This window comes from Folsomia candida, unplaced genomic scaffold (genome assembly GCF_002217175.1).
Source record: "Folsomia candida strain VU population unplaced genomic scaffold, ASM221717v1 Fcan01_Sc113, whole genome shotgun sequence".
Lineage (NCBI taxonomy): Eukaryota > Metazoa > Arthropoda > Collembola > Entomobryomorpha > Isotomidae > Folsomia > Folsomia candida.
This window is the reverse complement of record NW_019091305.1, coordinates 1-17,745: the sequence shown is the minus strand read 5'-3', so window position 1 is coordinate 17,745 and position 17,745 is coordinate 1. Positions and strand designations below refer to the sequence as shown.

Below are 17,745 nucleotides of genomic sequence, written 5' to 3'. Positions count from 1 at the left end.
ATGTTTAAAAACATTTATTTTGTGATAATAATATTAAATACAAATCATTTGCAAATTGAAATATTTTACTCAACAATTTCTTTTAATTCTGCAGATTATCAGGGACGATGGACGACCATGTAGACGTCAAGGTTGAAGAGCAGGCAAATGACTTGGTTGACGAGGTCAAGTTGAAGAGGATGAGGGCGAATTCTTCTTCGACTATTATAATTCCTACTCTCCCACTAATCTCGAGATGAGGGACCCTTTAGACGACCTTGAGGACGACGACGATGACCTCTCCGCGTTTTGCATTACTCCAGACCGACTCTTAAAAAAAGAACGACGAGGCCGTAAAATCACACGGTATGCAAATGTGTGCAAATAATTTGCACACACAAATATAATTTGTAGAAAATTGAACTCCACAAAATTTAAAAAGTTTACACTGCATTATTATCCATAAGTTATTTTATTTCCCATCACTAAATAATGTAACTATTTACAAAATCCCTTATTTTTTCCAGGAAACGAAAAACTCAAGATTCCTCAGACACAGCAACTTCCTCAAAAAGATAAAAATTCACAACATTCGCAAACCCTCCCTCCCACATCAGCTCCACCTTTGCCCTTGCTGTCCCTCCACATTTGAAACCATCAAGGCGAAAAACACCCACGTGAGCACCACCCACCCAGAAACCTCCCCCTATCCGTGCCCCATTTGTGGGAGGAGGCACCACTTCCCAACCGCCCTCGCCGTACACATGGTCACTCGCCATGAGACCGGCGAGAAGAAAGTTTCCTGCGACAAGTGCGCCAAGAAGTTCGTCCTCGACCAAAATTTCCAGCGCCACATCAAACTTCACGAGATTGAGGATGTCAAACCTGCAGTTTGCGACGTGTGCGACTCCAGATTTAAGGACGACGCCCGTCTCGCGAAGCATGTCGAAGCGGCGCATGCGCCACGATCCGTTCACGTCTGCGACATTTGTGGAAAGCAGTTCGACCTCGTCACCGGTCTCAAGGAACACGTCAAACGACTCCACGGGCCCAAGAAAGTGGTGTGCGATACGTGCGGAGAAAAGTTTGTGAGGCGTCAAGCCCTAACGTCCCACAGGATTAAGGAGCATGGCGCAGATCCGTTTATGTGCGATCAGTGGTAAGATTTTTTTATTTAAAGTTAACTTAATCGTTCCCAAATAATAAAGTCCTACTCATGTAGCGGGATTACTTTCTTGAGACGATCGGCATTAGTGGAGCATATAAAGAGCCACAATGGCGATAAACGACATAAATGTGACGTAAGTTGAAACAAAATAAGTATTTCTTGTACAGTGGCCCCGGAAGCGTGGGACAAATTGTATAGGACAATCGTTATTTAATGTCCCAATGATCTGTTATTTGTTTAATATTCATTTTTGAATCTCACCTATCTGCAATATTGATGTCCCACCACTTCCGAGGCCACTGTTTTTATTGCAATTTTGACACATAAAATTCATTTTGCTCGTGATTTTTAAATCCTGGCAGATATGTGACGTCCTTTTCCTCACTAATCGAGCCATGCTGTACCACAGGGCGACCCACCTGAACGAGCGCCCCTTCCCCTGCCCCCACTGTCAGCATGCCTTCAAACTAAAGGTCGGGTTGACAAGGCACATTAAGCGGATCCACACCCCCGGATACGTCGCCAAAATCCGGTGCCGATGTCCCCACTGCGACAAGGGCTTCAATGCAAATTACTTTCTGCAAGTCCACATCCGCCAAGTGCACACGGGCGAGCGGCCCTTCGCCTGCGATAAGGAGGGGTGTGGAAAGGCCTACGCGGAGAATAAAGCGCTCAAATTGCACTTACGGAAGGCGCATGGAATTGAAATAGAGCCGAAAATTAAGTCCAGACTGCCAAAATCGAAAAGATGGAGGTGTCGGAGGGTGGAGGAGATAAAGATTAGGGTATATTTTTTTTAATTAATTCCGGTGAACTATATGCCTGTAAATATTTGACCAGCCAGTCTAAATAAAGTTATGATTTGAAATTAGATCAATTCTTGAATTTCCCCTGGGATTTGCCAGTACACATTTATTTGTTGCAAAATTCATGAATGTCGCTTTGTGACATAATTTATTTATGATAAATATGTACGGTTATAATTCTAATCAGGCAAGTACTTGATTTATTTAAATTGCTCAGTTTATTTATATTGCACAAATATATCTTAAATCAAAGATATTTTTAATTTCCTAAAAATTCTTAAATCAATGGGATTAAAAAAAATGAGTGGCCACACCAGTTCATCTTAAGTAAGTCATTCATATGCATAAATGTGTTAATTATTAATTCAATGACGAATTAATGAGTATATACCATCTCCGGATTACTTATTTATTTTGTTCATGCCTTTTATAACTTATGTTTAAAACATGAGATTGCGAATAATAAGGAATAAATAATAACTCGAATTGAATTGTTCGAATTGAAATTTATTTGAATATGTGAATTTGGATATAACTGCATTAATATTCACATTACTATTAGATTGGTAGCGATCTTTATACGGAAATATTTTAAATTCTCAACTTCACGAAGGTTTTGCAAACGTTATCTTGGGTTGGTTTAGAATCGTAATTAAATTCGTTAATTACTCTGCGCACGATTATTATTTACATATAGACCATATATCAATAAAATATACATACATACATATCCGATATGTCGTAGCGAAGATAAGGATTAAGGATAGCCTTAATAATTTAATAGTAGCTTACGAAACCATAATCGCAGTCACGGAAACTTAATTAAATTGCTTAGAAGTATGTTAGAGACAAATACTATATTATTAGGGGAGAAATGCATGGACGACATGGATGATAATTATATTATTATGACTAGATTATTAATTAATATTTCCTGTGATGTCGTTTGGTTGGGGTGGGAACCCATTTTACCGTCACATCCACGATCTAAGAATTTAAATTATTCGACAAATCCTAACTGAAGTGCGAAGTAATTCCCCAAAAACCTCATACTGATCAATTCAAAATGTTAGGAACAGAAGATGTAAACCTTCTAAAGCGCAACCTTCGCTACGGAAGATATTGCTTACCCGTCCAGTGGGACACTGAGAGGGGGAAGATAGTCATAAAATCGGCAAAGCAGCAAAAATATGTCATGGTTTCGCTACTTGCCCATTTTCTGGCGATGTTTGGTCGTCTCTATTCGATGAGTCTGCATTCTAACATCCTGGATAAAGCGCAAGCTACGACAGGGGCATTGGTGTATGCGATCGCATTCATGGTAAGGTTCGATGTCCCAGTGGATTCTGTAGCGGCGCAACTTATCAATTTGATGTTTGCTTCAAGTAACGCAAATAATGGTAGGATTTTTGTGGTTAAAGATTAATAAAATAATGACACATTAATTAGATAGGAAATTAACAATGGAAAATTTGCATACCTAAAGAGAAGAATTTTGTAATTATTCCAGGCTCTCTTAGGAAGTCAAAGATCACACTGTGTATCAGACTCTTGTTATCCGCGGTTGCCCTAACTGCAACAATATTGGCGGTGTTGCTGGCCATCTTGGTAATTTTCCTGCCATGTCAAGCTCTCGTAGTAAGCTCAATACTTTGTCGAGGAGACAGCTTCCTTGGTAATATTGGGTATTGGACTTCATGGCTTGTTAGGATTCTTATTGCATCTGTGGAATTTGTATTGCTGATAAACATTGCTGTAAGTTCGATCCATTACTGTTTTCACGTAATGCTGCATGGCATAGCATTTCTATGGAGTGATTTCAGCACTTTTGTAAAACGGTGTGACCAAGGGTTTGCCCCGATATGGGAGTATAAAAGGGTGCAGGTGTTTGAAAAGCTGGTAAATTCGTGTATTAGACGTCGGATATTCCTGGCAAGTGCGTTAGGCATCCCAACTTTTCAAATTATGATGTGCTATATTTCAACTAAACTGTTCCACTCGGAACATGAAAACAATTTTAAGGCAGTTTTATTTTTCTGGTCGTACATTCTGGCGCTTATCTTTACGGTGATTATTTTCTCTGTGGCGGCAAAAATCAATAATCTGAGCAGGAATTGGCTTTCAAGATATAGGTGGAGGATGGAGAGAAAGTTGGAGAGGAAAGTTCTGAAGTCCTTGGCTCCCTTGAAGCTGGAATTTGGCAACAATTTCGTGGACGCATTGACACCCTTGGTGGTGCAGGAGTTCTGTTTGAGACAAACGGTTTCGTTTCTCCTGGTTACTATGTGAATATTCTCTATCGAGTGATTTTTGATAAATAAATTAGTACACATTATTAAACCAATTTGTGTATAGTTAAAGCGAAAGTTGTTAATAATTTAAATAACTTTTATTTATTCGAACATAATTCGTTGGTTGGAAGGTATTACACATTTTGAAACTAAAATAGGTATATTGTAGGAAATTTATTATTGTAAAATACAACTACATACATAGTCACAGTGTATATAGTTTAGGTAATGAGCAACACAAATTACAGACATAGTGTGCTCTCTAGGTATATGCATCATTTAACTAGGCGACCTACTTTGACTTGTGGATACTGAGGACAGTTTATAATATCCACTGGATATCGTAGTTCGTGTCTAGAATAATTATGAGGAAATCTCCCTGTTTAAGAAGTTCGTGAATAAAACATAATTGTCCTCTATGAGGAAGTTTATTAAAAAAATTATACATAATGATAAACAGGTGAGCGGATGGCCATCATTATTTTGTTTTGCTTAATTTACTTTGAATAGATTGCTTAATTGATGGTCTTAGTAATATCCACTTTCTTTGTTTTACTAAATATTTGTAATTGCATTTTAACAATTTCGTAACCTTCGTGTTTGGTTATTCAATTTTAACTTTTTAATATGAAGTTTACATACTTGATGCATAATAAAGTAGGATAATCTATCATAGCCTAATTGGTAGGACCAGTCTGGCCCGAGCAGACTAAACAAACTTATGACAATCTTGAGTAATAGATACTGGACAACATTTGACGCTAGAGATATATTACACATACATGTACTTGTCAATAGCTATATAAATTCTTATTTTCCATTATAATAAAATGTACAACATAGCCGAACACCCTTGGTGATCCTACGGCAAATTTTTAAATTCAAAGACAGCATTCCTCCTTCGTCTCACTAATATTTCTTTAAACTCATTAACCCAGCAAACTAACCCTATTAGAAAACCCGCAAAATACAAAATAAAGCAAAGTTTCAAATTATCCAACGCCACAGGTTCAAAGGCACTGTCAAACAAATTGTTGTTAATCATATCTGCCCCGGTCATTACCAAAATACCATAGTAATTCAAAGTTGGCCGCCGTTTCTTAATTTCTGTGTCGCCCCACCGTAAAAGCATTAGTGTATGGTGCATATGATAATTTCTCATCCAATGTGCATAAATCCCGCTTTCACACAACCTAGCAACACCAATTTTTATCATTCCGGCATACTCGTTATTATCCACGAACCAAACTGACCTAGTCACCAACGGGTTTTCTCCAACTCTTTTCTTTTCTTGAATAAAATATTTTGTCTGTTGCGCCACAAGTACTTTCATCTTGTCAGAATCCACTTTCGGATTCACGGTGGCAAATGTTTGGGGTAACTTGATCATTCCGCGATCCGTGGCTACGGCTTTGTTCTGACTTATATTCATCACAACTAGTTCCGGCTTGCCAGTAATAAGTGTCGTCTTCTGTGAGAATCTAGCGTAGAATTTGGCATGCGAATCGTCTCCTTGGGAAAGATGACTTAGCATTAGTTTCAGAGATGAGCGGAACTTCGTATCGTATCCACGATACTGGATATTTGTCGTGATCAGGATATCTGACTTGACCAAGTCTACAATAGTGTCAGGCACACTTGGCAACGTTTCTAGGACAAAGTATGACAGGAGATCACCTTTATAACAGCACGAAATTATGGACAAAGTCAAAGTCCATGAAGTGATCATAATCGTGACCATATTCGGTATCAGTTTTCCCGCTTCAGTCCCTGGGTCATGTTGAGACTGGTCTAGCACAACGGAGAATACTGTGAACAACGCGTCGCCTATGGAACCCCGGGTGGTCGTTAGACCGTACACGAAGACCAACGTGACCAAGAAGGTTAACACTAGTCCCGTCCAAATCCAGGTATCTAGGGGTTCAAACAACTTCATAAAATTTAGACTCCCTCCCCTGCCGGTGTAGAAAACGAGCACATATTCAGAATATTCTGTCGCATAGTTGAACAACCTCGTTCTAACTAACCGCCTTTTGAAGAATTTTGCTTCGTAGAGATCCCTTCCTGCCAATTCGCCAGGATTCACCCTTCCTAAGGGTATATAGGTTCGAGGATCTAACGAATAGTTGAAATGACTACTTAGTACGTAGGGGACACATGTGTGGAAATGTGTGTTTAACTGCCAATATCGTGCCGAGCAGGATAGCATTTCTGCACGAGGGGGTGGACGAGGACCGTAAAGGTGAAAAAACCAGGACAGATATTTCTCTATTTTGGGGACGATTTTGAGAGAACGACGGCTGAATTTGGACAAATCTTCTTGTGGTATAGGATCCCGACAAGATACACAAAGTCGGAACAATTTTCGAGTTGGTTCTTGCCAGAGAAGAATTGCGGATGAAACCCAGAACTGCCTTTGTCGAAAACTAGCCAGGAACTCGGATGCGGGCAACCTTGTCTGTATAATTATGAACTGTGGGTCCAGATTCGCGTAGGAAAGCCCCTGCAGCACAAAGTGCCAAAGTAGCTTAAATCTAGCGGCGTCCCCATCGACGATGAAAATCAGGCAAGGCTTCTTATGTTTGGGGGAAAATGCGACTAGATTTATTTCAGGGGTCTCCTGGCTTCTATGGAATCTAGTCCTTGTTTCAACTATATTGTAAAGTACGAAGGTGATTATGCTTTTAGAATTTTGGGCATTGAAATAATTTTTTTCGAAGTTTGACGAAATATCGAAAATGCAGCCATTAAAAATTTTGTGGTGCATGATGTCTACGAGATTTGCGCGATTGGTAGGATGGAGTATTAGAAAGAATATGAAATAAAGTAAACTTTTCATGGTTTCCGATACGTTTTGAATGTTTTTTTAAACTGTTTAAAAAAACATTTAAATTAAACATGCAAAACACTACCGAGTTCCAACGTGGACATTGAAATACTTTCGTTTCGATATTTGCAAATGTGTCGACTGTTCGACTATGTTGCAGTGAAATTTCTCCGAAATAATTAGCCTTAATAGCAGGAAGGTGGGAAAATCGATTTGAACCATTTTGGTAGGCATACAATTTAGTTCATTCAGTAAAGAGACAAATTATTACAAAAATTATGAATAATGGGCACCACTTTTGAAATAAGGATACAAGAAATTATGGTTAACAAAGTTGGAACTCCTTCTTATTTCCCCCTTGTTCTGATAGGTGGTAAGCAGTTTAGTACTTTTTCCCACTTGGTAAGCCTTTTGCAGAAGAATTTATACCATAAAGACGTAGGAAAGGTTTAAAATTTACTCCAACTGGAACCACTTTAGGTTATTGGTATTTTTCTATTTCTTTTCATGCATGTCTTCTTGCTGGATGTTAAAGATATAGTATTACACTGTATGACAGTTCATAAGTTGGCATTTACATTTGAACTTCTAAAACAATCAGGAGAAAATTTCTTCCGATACTTTTGATCAAGTTTTTGATAACCTATTGTCCACATGAAATTAGTATGTTTAATAGATAATCAAATCGGTCATGAATCTCTACTTATAGTTAACATTAAGTTAAAGTTGTTATCGCATAATAAACTCGTTTTATTTTTATTTTTATCACTATTCCGATCCTAAGACAACTTTGTTTTACCAATTATTTATTTCTATGTACGGATATCTTGAATATTTTGTACAAGATACGACGTAAAATTTCTACGTCATGTGAGACTAACCGAAAAATACATGTTATTCGCAAAAGTAAGCTCATAACTTCAAGTCTTGAACCTTCGCTTATTTCCTTGGAATAAAAAAATTTCTGAAGTCATGGCTGAACTAACAGCATTATTGTCAGAAATTGATGTTCTGTCCCCAGGAAGTCATATCCATATCGTTACCGACCAGCATAACTTGGAATCTTATTTCCCACCGGAGTTTCAAATTCAGACTCCAAACACATTTTATAAGATAACCTACCGAACTTTTTTTGGAAAGCAAAAACTCAATTATCTGCCAACCATCTTGCCTCAAAAAATTAGATCATGTGCAATCATACGAATGCTAGTTCTATTAGTATTGTCCCCTCAGTTAAAAAGTTCTGAACAAATTCCATCAACTGAATTAGAAAAACTTTCCCATGCCGTCAATTCCGCCAGAAACTTGGTAGAAGTCCCAACAAAGAAATCCGAATACGGCCAAAATTTCGAGGCGGCCACACATTTGAGGGGTGAATTTACCATGTTTTGGTTAACCGGCTGGGTCCCTACAACCGGACAACATTTTCCAAGCGAAATATTCTTCACGAAGAAAATTTCTGGCATAGAAAGTCAAAAAATCTGCACTATGTTATTCGTGATCAAAATTCAAAATCAGAATTCAGAAATTATTTTTATTTGCGCTCACTGTTCCATCGACCCTTATCCAAAACTAATTACGGTTGGGTATATTTCAAATCGAGTCGTCCCTTCAATTGCGTGGAAACCAAGTAGCGTAACAAGTATTGGAACTCATACTGGCTTGCTGACACTCATTAATATGGTAGCTCCGGTCGAGACAGTAATCTTGAAAATTTCTCAGCAACATTTCAATTTCATCTTAACCGGTTGCGACCATGGCCCAGAACCGCAAATTGGAGATTTGGCATCGACCGGATTTTTCTGTGGGCTGAACTTAACCATCCACCAGATGTCATTTTTCAAGTGGAAATTCTTGAACCCTCCAATTATTTATTATGAGGGGTACACGAGAGAAGGGTAAGTTGACGGATTCATACTATTAGTCGATTTTTGCAACGTTTTTTTATTTAACTTTTTCTCGTTTCAGGTAAGTAAGAAGTAAAATTTCCAACAGAAATATAATACTTCATATATATTTATTGACCTTGCATACACTGGCGACCATTAACTAACCTTCATTTCCCATTAACAACCATCGACATATTTTACTCCTATTTTTATTAACTAAAGTTATAAATTATCTTTAATCTACGGCTATAACATGTGCTTAGCATAGCACTTACTAACCAGGAGCATGAAATCGGTAGCGCGAACTTAAAAATCACATTCAATAGGGAATTCTATAGGGATAATATAAAGATCTTTACGCTTGTTGAGCCTGCCTAAAGCGAATTTTGCTATGCGATGCATATTAAAGTTTTTTTGATGATTGGTATAATTTGAAGGAATTCCTAATTTACAGGTATAAATATACAAATGATGTGAAGCATCCTTCCTTCGCGGATTACGTATTTGCGACTACGGTCGAGGAATACAATTTCTTAACATGCTGGTCCCAATCCAAATATGAATTCCAAATATTCCTCATACCATTCCATACAACACTGTGGATCTCGCTAATTACCACTACGGTATTTCTCACACTTCTGCTCACAGCATACTTTCGCTGGATACATGCTGATCGCGTGGTGTGCGCGTGGACACTCTTCGTATCTACTTTGGTCGGACAATCGTACAATTTGGTGGGTTCCGTGGAGAAAAGGCTAGTGCTCAGGATAGGATTAGGATCGTGGTTCTTACTTTCTGTCATTTTCACGCAAGGTTGGTCCAGTTGATACATATAATTTAAGGATAATCGTTCTTACCTGGTCAAACTTACACATTGTATAGGAAGCTTACCTTTAATGAGTGAAGGTTTACGTTTCAATTTTCTTATTTCTGAGTAAGGAAATATAATTTTTATCTGGTTCTCGTATTTCTTGCCATTTGATTAAGGCATGAGCTAAACGAAATATTGTGAAGATGCTCAACAAATACGTAACGCAAAAAATCCCTCCTTCCACTCTCATACGTTACGGGATTGGAATTTAACAAGGTTCTCGAACCAAGACCCGCCACCTTTCTTGCGCTACATATTTTATGAACGTCGCACTATTCACTGCATAAAAAAATTCGATGAATTATTTATGACCAGGTATTGGTATTACGTAGAATTAGCAGCTTTATTGAAAGCGAGTGTTTCAATTTCAAACAGACTAGGTTAACAGCAAGTTCGGGAAACGCTAGGATGGCCTACAAAGTCTATCCTAGAGAATATGCATCGTCCTGCAATGTTTGAACCGCTGAATCTGTCAAAACCAATTTCTATCGTATTTTTAATATTTAGTGGTTTGCTTTTGCTAATAATTTTCGTTCATATCTTGGAAACCGTGTGGTACTCTTGGGCGAAAATTGTACACTTCTTGATAAGAAAGATGCTAAATATTTTTGATTTTTTCGCACGTGTGATAACACTTGGCCTTCTAAAGGTTAGACGATCAAAAAAAGTTACCAGGATTATGGGAAGGAAGATTACAGAGACGAAAAAATGTTGGCAGTAATGTGGACATAATTAAGAAATAAATTCATTATTAGGTTTGAATCAGGTTATTTAGAGTAAATGAATTATTCAAGTACGTCACACTTCAAGTTTTTACCACCTGTAGATAGTGAAATAAATAAAATAAACTCCAAATGTTTCGAAAATATGTAATTGAGGTATATTTATATTTTAAAGTTTGCCTTGATCATGCAAACAAAATTTTGAATTGTCTTAGACACTTTTGAAAAATGGAATACACATGGTTTGCAGCAATACGGACAGTTTGGCAACCATTACGTTAACAGTTTTGAAATCAATGCTTTTCTAGATCACTTTATTAGTTATTTGTCCTCTGTGCATGATATCTCTGCATCAATAAGTAATATGGTTCTATGGGACTTCCTGGAACGGATAGTGGAATCATCTTGGCAACAGAGCTCATGAAAATTCACCGGACCGTAAGCTGCTAGGACCGGAAACTTCGGTCGTAGGACGGTACTGGACCGGGGACCGAGGACCGATAAATTAATATTTATCACTCTGTATTAGGCCAATGTATGAATCCTCTAGCACTCACGCGAAGCGATGACATGATACATTTGAATGAGAATAATTTTATTTTTTTCATGCATTAAAATAAGTAGATTAGTCGTGTTTGTATTTCCAAGAATTCGGTGGGTTTGGCATGAGCTGGAAAATAACTTACAGCCAAAATTATAAATTTTCAAATAGCTAACTCCTTTGAATTCATAAATTAAAAAGTTATCGTACATGGTCACTTGTTTAGGGTGATGTAAATGCATACTTTGTGATTTTTTTGTTGCCTGGTATTTGCCTCACTAAGAAAAAAATATAAAAAAACATGTATGCTAAGAATACCTGTGGTCTTAAAGTTTACTTCTTACAGCAGTGTTTTGTCTCCTATTTTGTAAATTAACCAAAAACTACAAAGTGCTCATGACTCTTTGCAAATATCTTTACTCTCCCCCTTCATATTAAGATTTTATCAATACAAACTTAGAGTAAACATAAAATAATTTTTTCTCAGAAAAATAAATTCGGAAATTTTTCTTCTCGTTATTTATTAATTAAATTGATGTGAAGAATCAAGCCTAAACTAAAATGGAGTTGAACGGATACAGTGTAAATAACGTACATTATTGATGGATCGCACAATTCACCATATATCTACGGTCTAAATTTGTGAGAAAATAAGTTTGCATGAAAATCTCAAATAAATTTTAGAGTATTACACTGTAAAACAATATAAAATTCAACTGCTAATTCAATGTCCTAAAAGAATCTAAATAGTACGGCTAAAGCATATGGTTCCGGTTCAGCAAATACTGCCTAACATTAAATTAACTAACCTATCCGATTACAACTCACTACATTCTCAAATGATTCATTCTCAATGACCTGTATTCTCAAAGTTTTAAATTTTCTTTTAAAATAAACTTTTAAAAAGCAATTATGATATACACCTGTAACACGATCTAGGAACACCGCCCTACATGCTGGATCTGAAATTACTTCTACCACAAATATAACATTCAATACAGCAAAGGCCACCATCAACACATAAAATAAAATTCTTTTACAAAAAAGGACTCTTAGGTTCGGCATCGTGGTAAAAAGTGGAAAACAAGTTTATCTTGGATAACAACTTTACCTTAATATTTATTATAATTTGCGATTCCTGCACTATTTACTGAACCGCGGGCCATTTTTTAGCCGAACTGCTTTTATGCGGACAATCGATTATATAAATCTTCAACGGTTGGATCGGAAGAAACTTTGCCCAGATTGTTTTAGGATTCGAAACTAGTATTGAAGTACTAAAAAAATTATTACCGTAACTCGATTTCATTGCCTTTACAATTATTTATTGCAATTATTATTAAGCTTGCAGATAAGTTGTTAAGCTATCATCATACAATATATGTACTTAATTTAAACGTATGAAAGGATTGGCCCGCGGTTCAGCAAATAGTGCAGGAATCGCAAATTATAATAAATATTAAGGTAAAGTTGTTATCCAAGATAAACTTGTTTTCCACTTTTTACCGCGATGCCGAACCTAAGAGTCCTTTTTTGTAAAAGAATTTTATTTTACAGTTTTTATTCGGATCTAATTTATTTTATATCACACTCTAATCGCATAAAGTATTCATTTACAGTTTACGGATTAATTTAATCCTAATGTCTACAATTTATTTAATCCTATAGTAATCATGATAGTATTTTGATTAGGGATATTTATCGCTAATCGTAATCCACTATCCCACGGTTGCTCGAATTAATCCTTAATTTTAATCCAGAATCCCAATATTAATCTACGATCCCCAGGTATTGTTTCGTAACAGGAATTTTTAAGTTGTCAAATATGTACCCGAATTTGGGTAAAAAATATATTGGTTAGTGTAGGTATTTAATCAAATTTAATATTTAGTGTATGAAATTGGAAAAAATTCCACATTCCAAAATAAGGAGAACGGCAGAGCGAAAAAATAAATTTTCCCTCTTTCTAAACTTCTCTGTACAGCTTTGCATAGCCCGAACAAAGTGTGACTTCCGATGATATTACATTCAGTTCTCTATTAAATTGTCCGATTACTCTTTGCATTAAAAAGCATCAATTTGTTGCAATGGGTCATTCCTGTAGAAAAATTTACAAATTATACATACATCGTATTATTTCATGACAAGTCATTACGGGCGTCAATACCGAATTTCGGCATTCTATGATAAACTCTGAAAATCATTGGGGGTTACTCCATAGGGTACCTCTGGGTGAAAATTTTAACCCAGAGGTAATATTTTCGCTGAAAATATTTCCAATTTAATTTCATATTCTATTATTAAAAACCACCAGAGATTTAGCTTCCAAATTTACAGTTTCTAGGAGCATATTTTAAACGCGGTATGGGTCACCCCAGTGGGGTGACCCCACCCGGTCCCATCAGTTGAAAAATTTTCAATTTTAACCTTCATTTCCGAATTCCTACCTCCACTAGGACCGTCATACCGAGTTTCAGCCTGTTACGACATTTCGAATATTTTGCTCCAAAAGCCAAAAAACTAAGGGTCTCTCCTTTGCTTTTAAATTTGCACACCACTGATATGACCCCACCGGTCCAAATCTTTTTGATCAAACCTATCTTCGAAGTCGGTCGTCGCATTGCCCAGAAACATGTTTCTGCAAAATTTCATCCAAATCAGTCAATCCGTTCAAAACTTATTGTGACACAGACGACGGATGGACAGACAGACAACATGGGTGCAAAAGCACTTAGTTCGGCTAAAACACATAAAATTAACTAGATTTTTTAGTTTGCAAATTTTTCATATTTGCGATGATTAAAAAAATTCGTAAGGAAGTATATCCACCAAATTATTCACACTGGACTACGTATGTGGTGAATTTAATTTTTTTAGACTACCTGATCGACATATACATGTACGCATGAATATTGTCGCCAGGTGTGCTGCAAGGTCGTAGAGTCAAAGGTCGGCAAATAATTGCTTCTCCTCCAAATGCCTCCTCCCTCTCTGGCTACATGAAAATCCCCGTGAAATTGTAAATATATTCATGTTTTGGGCCAGAATCTGGTGGCTCGAAATTTTCTGTTTAATATCTGGTGACCAGATATTAAATATGCAAAATTATTTTGCAAAAAGTCGCCAAATAATTTTTTGACCACCCCCACAATATAAGGGGGTGTGGTGGTAACTTTGACAAAAATTCGTTCATTTTTGATGATGTGAAAGTTAAAAAAAGTTGCAAAAATATAAACCCAAGGAGATTCGAACTCTAGCCTTCCTGCCCAGCAGGCGGAGCGTCTGCCACTATGTCACTCATACAATTGCTTTTAGATGGCCCGGTCATTTGGCTGTAGTTACTATTAGTAATTACATCTGGAACTGGGCGCTATACTCAATGGCTGTCTCATGTCACCCAGGCTTTCATGTTATTAGTAATAACCTCGACTTGGCGCACACCCCCTGAATAACGCCACGTATCGTGTGACCTGGGCACACCCCCTGGATGACGCCACGTGTCGCGTGACCTGGGCACACCCCCTGGATGACGCCACGTGTCGTGTGACCTGGGCACACCCCCTGAATATCGCCACGTGTCGCGTGACCTGGGCACACCCCCTGGATGACGCCACCCTTCGTGTGACCTGGGCACACCCCCTGGATGACGCCACATGTCGTGTGACCTGGGCACACCCCCTGGATGACGCCACGTGTCGTGTGACCTGGGCACACCCCCTGGATGACGCCACGTGTCGTGTGACCTGGGCACACCCCCTGAATATCGCCACGTGTCGCGTGACCTGGGCACACCCCCTGAATACCGCCACGTGTCGTGTGACCTGGGCACACCCCCTGAATAACACCACGTGTCGTGTGACCTGGGCACACCCCCTGAATACCGCCACGTGTCGTGTGACCTGGGCACACCCCCTGAATAACACCACGTGTCGTGTGACTACGACACGCCTATTATACTTTACCATAACGTTACCATGACGTCTGGACCATTAACCTTTTACGTTTGCGTAACGTTCTTGAGTGATGCGTAACGTTCGCTTGAGTGATGCGTAACGTTTACATAACGATTTCCGAACGTTATGTGTACGAATCATTAGCCTTGTATCCGATTATTGTAGCCATTATTTTGACTTGACATTACTATATTGTAGCCATTCACTTAATGGAATTGATTTTAAATTCTAAGTGACCTCGACACACATATTGAGTTTCACCACAAAACGTGTGACTAAAACGCACACCGCAATTGTGCCCGCTAGCGGGCACTTAAAACAGACTAGTATCACAGGAAAGGAGGGGAGAATCTATTGGTAGGTGAATCGCCTCCAAGTGCACCTTCAAATGACGCGCCAGGCCAAATTTCCTCTTGCAAATTGTGCATTGATGATTCTTCTGGTTTTCATGAAAAGTCTGGATGTGGTGGTTCAGGCCAGTTTTGGTGAAGAAAATCTGAGGACAGATATTGCACTTAAACACTGGGCGCAAGGATTTCTCCATGTGAACAAACTAGAAATTATATAAACAAGTTAGATTAGATTGAATATTTTTTAGTGTAAATTTACACACGATTAAAACCCACGCTTTTCATTTTTGCACAAAAATAAGAAAAATAAAATCAAGGTTAACTTTACCTCGTGATTTTTCAAGTGATCTTTTTTTGCCAATCTCTTCCCACAACTGGAACACTGGTAGGACTTTTCTTTGGTGTGCGTGGCAATGTGGGTGTGAAGGTTTTCTTTTCGTTTGAATTCTTTCCCGCATAAAATGCAGGGAAATCTGTAGGGATTCTCGACATGTTCGACTTTGATATGTTCCTCGATCGATTGCTGATTAAGGAAAGTGCTACCACATCCATCAAATGGGCAGGGGAAGCGCTGTCGTGCCGTGGAACTGTGCTTGCGGGCAGTGTGAAGTCGCAAAACGGTGGAAGTGGTAAATGTTTTTTGACAAATTTTGCAAACTGGTCGGACTCTATTTTTGTGATATATGGCGATGTGTGTCTTCCTGCTTCTAAAATTTTTTAAAGATTTTGTGCAAATCTATAAATTGTATTTTGTCAAAAATTAATATGTTGGAGGAGATATATTATAATTGGTATTGATATATTTTGCGTTAATTGACTTACCGGACACTTAACTGGAGCATTAGTATCATGCATAGTGAGGTGGGTGGCAAGGATATCTTTACTTTTGAAAGATTTGGAACAGTGTTTACACTTGACGCGTAGATTTTGTCCTGTCTCCATTGTATATTGAAAACTTAAAGTTTAAAATTATACTGATTAATATCAAATAGTTTTCCAAACCTTCGGGAACTATGGATTAGTTAGAATTTATAATTTTTGATTGGAAGGATTTTATGTAAACGAAATAACGGTCAACATGTGATGGTTAGTTTAGTGAGAATAGAGAGAGTTATGGGGACTCATTTTCCATTATGTAACCCGAAACATATCCTAGCAAGGTTGAAGAAAAGGCCTTTTTCATCAACCACTGTGTGCTACACATCGTTAGTTGGATTGTACATACCAGTAGTCAAACGAGAGCATATTTATAATGTGAATGAATCGCATATCCAAAGTGTTAGGGGTATATACGTATGCATACTCAAACGTATTAAGTACTTGCACGGTATGGAAGAAACCCTTCCAACTTCATCGTTAAAACGCAATCTTAACTAGAGGAACAGGATTGGGACAGCAATAAATTATTTATCTTATTGAGGATATTATATGATTTACATGTTAAAACATCTTTTACCTAAGTTCATTCCGTCAATACTAAAATTGGTTTGAAAGATAGCCATAATATATGTAAGATATATATATATATTTAATCTATGCAGTTTTAAAAAATAAAAATTATGAATGTTAATATTCAATGTTAATTACTGCTAGAAAGGATGAGATGGCATCGGCCCCGCTGTGTGCACGAAAGTGATGTCATTCGTTTACTTAAATGCCACATTTGCAAACTATAAAATTTATAATAATTACAGAAAATAAAGAGTATAATGTAGCACACAACTTTGTAATATTTATTTATTACCAACGAAAACCACAAATTGTACCTAAGACATTCGCTAATTCTTGAAAATATTTGTGCCTAGAAGACTACATATATATACTTCATTAATATTTTATAAACCCCAAATGTGTTGTGCCTTGCTGGAAGAATACATTATAAAATTTAACAAAGTGTGTATATTGTGGAAAGTATAATTGTGACCCTAGACCGATTAATATTCTTAACTTTAACACATGACCGAAATATACGAAGCATTCTATAAATTTTTAAGGTTAACCGATTTATGTAATGATAATAAAACAATGAAAAATTAATTTATAAAACAATTTTCCAAAAATTTAGCCAAACCTATGCGGCAATAAAAGTATCAGAACGAATTTGCAAAGTACCAATTTTCTGATTAAAAGGTGAATCTGAATTTAATTAAAATACAGTGTGCATTAGCTAATTGGAATCGATACTTAAATTAAATCAAAATATTTAGTAGTAATCTTGAATTTATAGTTTTTTAACCTCTTACATCAAAAAAGATTTGTTCGCCTCAAGAGTATGTATTGAAGAAACATGTAGTTTCAGACTATGAAATCCAAGAAACTTTCACCCTGCAGAAAATTCTCTCTCTTTT

At 37.3% G+C, this 17,745-nt stretch overlaps 2 protein-coding genes across 3 annotated transcripts; one reads left to right on the top strand and one right to left on the bottom strand.

The window, feature by feature from the left end:
- Window positions 1-743: 743 nt before the first annotated feature.
- LOC110862962 (zinc finger and BTB domain-containing protein 17) lies at window positions 744-1,142 on the top strand. Its single transcript, XM_022112169.1, has one exon. It carries the CDS (start codon window positions 744-746, stop codon window positions 1,140-1,142), a length of 399 nt encoding a protein of 132 aa, XP_021967861.1.
- A 13,762-nt stretch (window positions 1,143-14,904) lies between these two features.
- LOC110862963 (zinc finger imprinted 3-like) lies at window positions 14,905-16,654 on the bottom strand. 2 transcript variants are annotated; one of them, XM_035845991.1, is made up of 3 exons: window positions 16,220-16,654; window positions 15,726-16,133; window positions 14,905-15,600 (listed from the first exon to the last, which is right to left on the bottom strand). In XM_035845991.1, exons 1-3 carry the CDS (start codon window positions 16,337-16,339, stop codon window positions 15,361-15,363), a joined length of 768 nt encoding a protein of 255 aa, XP_035701884.1. In that variant the 5' UTR covers window positions 16,340-16,654; the 3' UTR covers window positions 14,905-15,360. The 2 variants fall into 2 exon arrangements, with proteins under 2 accessions (XP_035701884.1, XP_035701885.1); XM_035845992.1 differs by having other exon boundaries at window positions 15,726-16,104; window positions 16,220-16,651.
- Between the last annotated feature and the right edge of the window lie 1,091 nt (window positions 16,655-17,745).

Excerpts from the sequence above, each read along its gene's own strand:
- LOC110862962 (XM_022112169.1), top strand. The coding sequence starts at position 744 with ATGGTCACTCGCCATGAGACCGGCGAGAAGAAAGTTTCCTGCGACAAG.
- LOC110862963 (XM_035845991.1), bottom strand. The coding sequence starts at position 16,339 with ATGGAGACAGGACAAAATCTACGCGTCAAGTGTAAACACTGTTCCAAA. Across the intron at positions 16,134-16,219 it reads ATGCTCCAGTTAAGTGTCCG|ATTTGCACAAAATCTTTAAA; the intron begins GTAAGTCAATTA and ends TACAATTTATAG. Across the intron at positions 15,601-15,725 it reads ATCACTTGAAAAATCACGAG|TTTGTTCACATGGAGAAATC; the intron begins GTAAAGTTAACC and ends TATAATTTCTAG.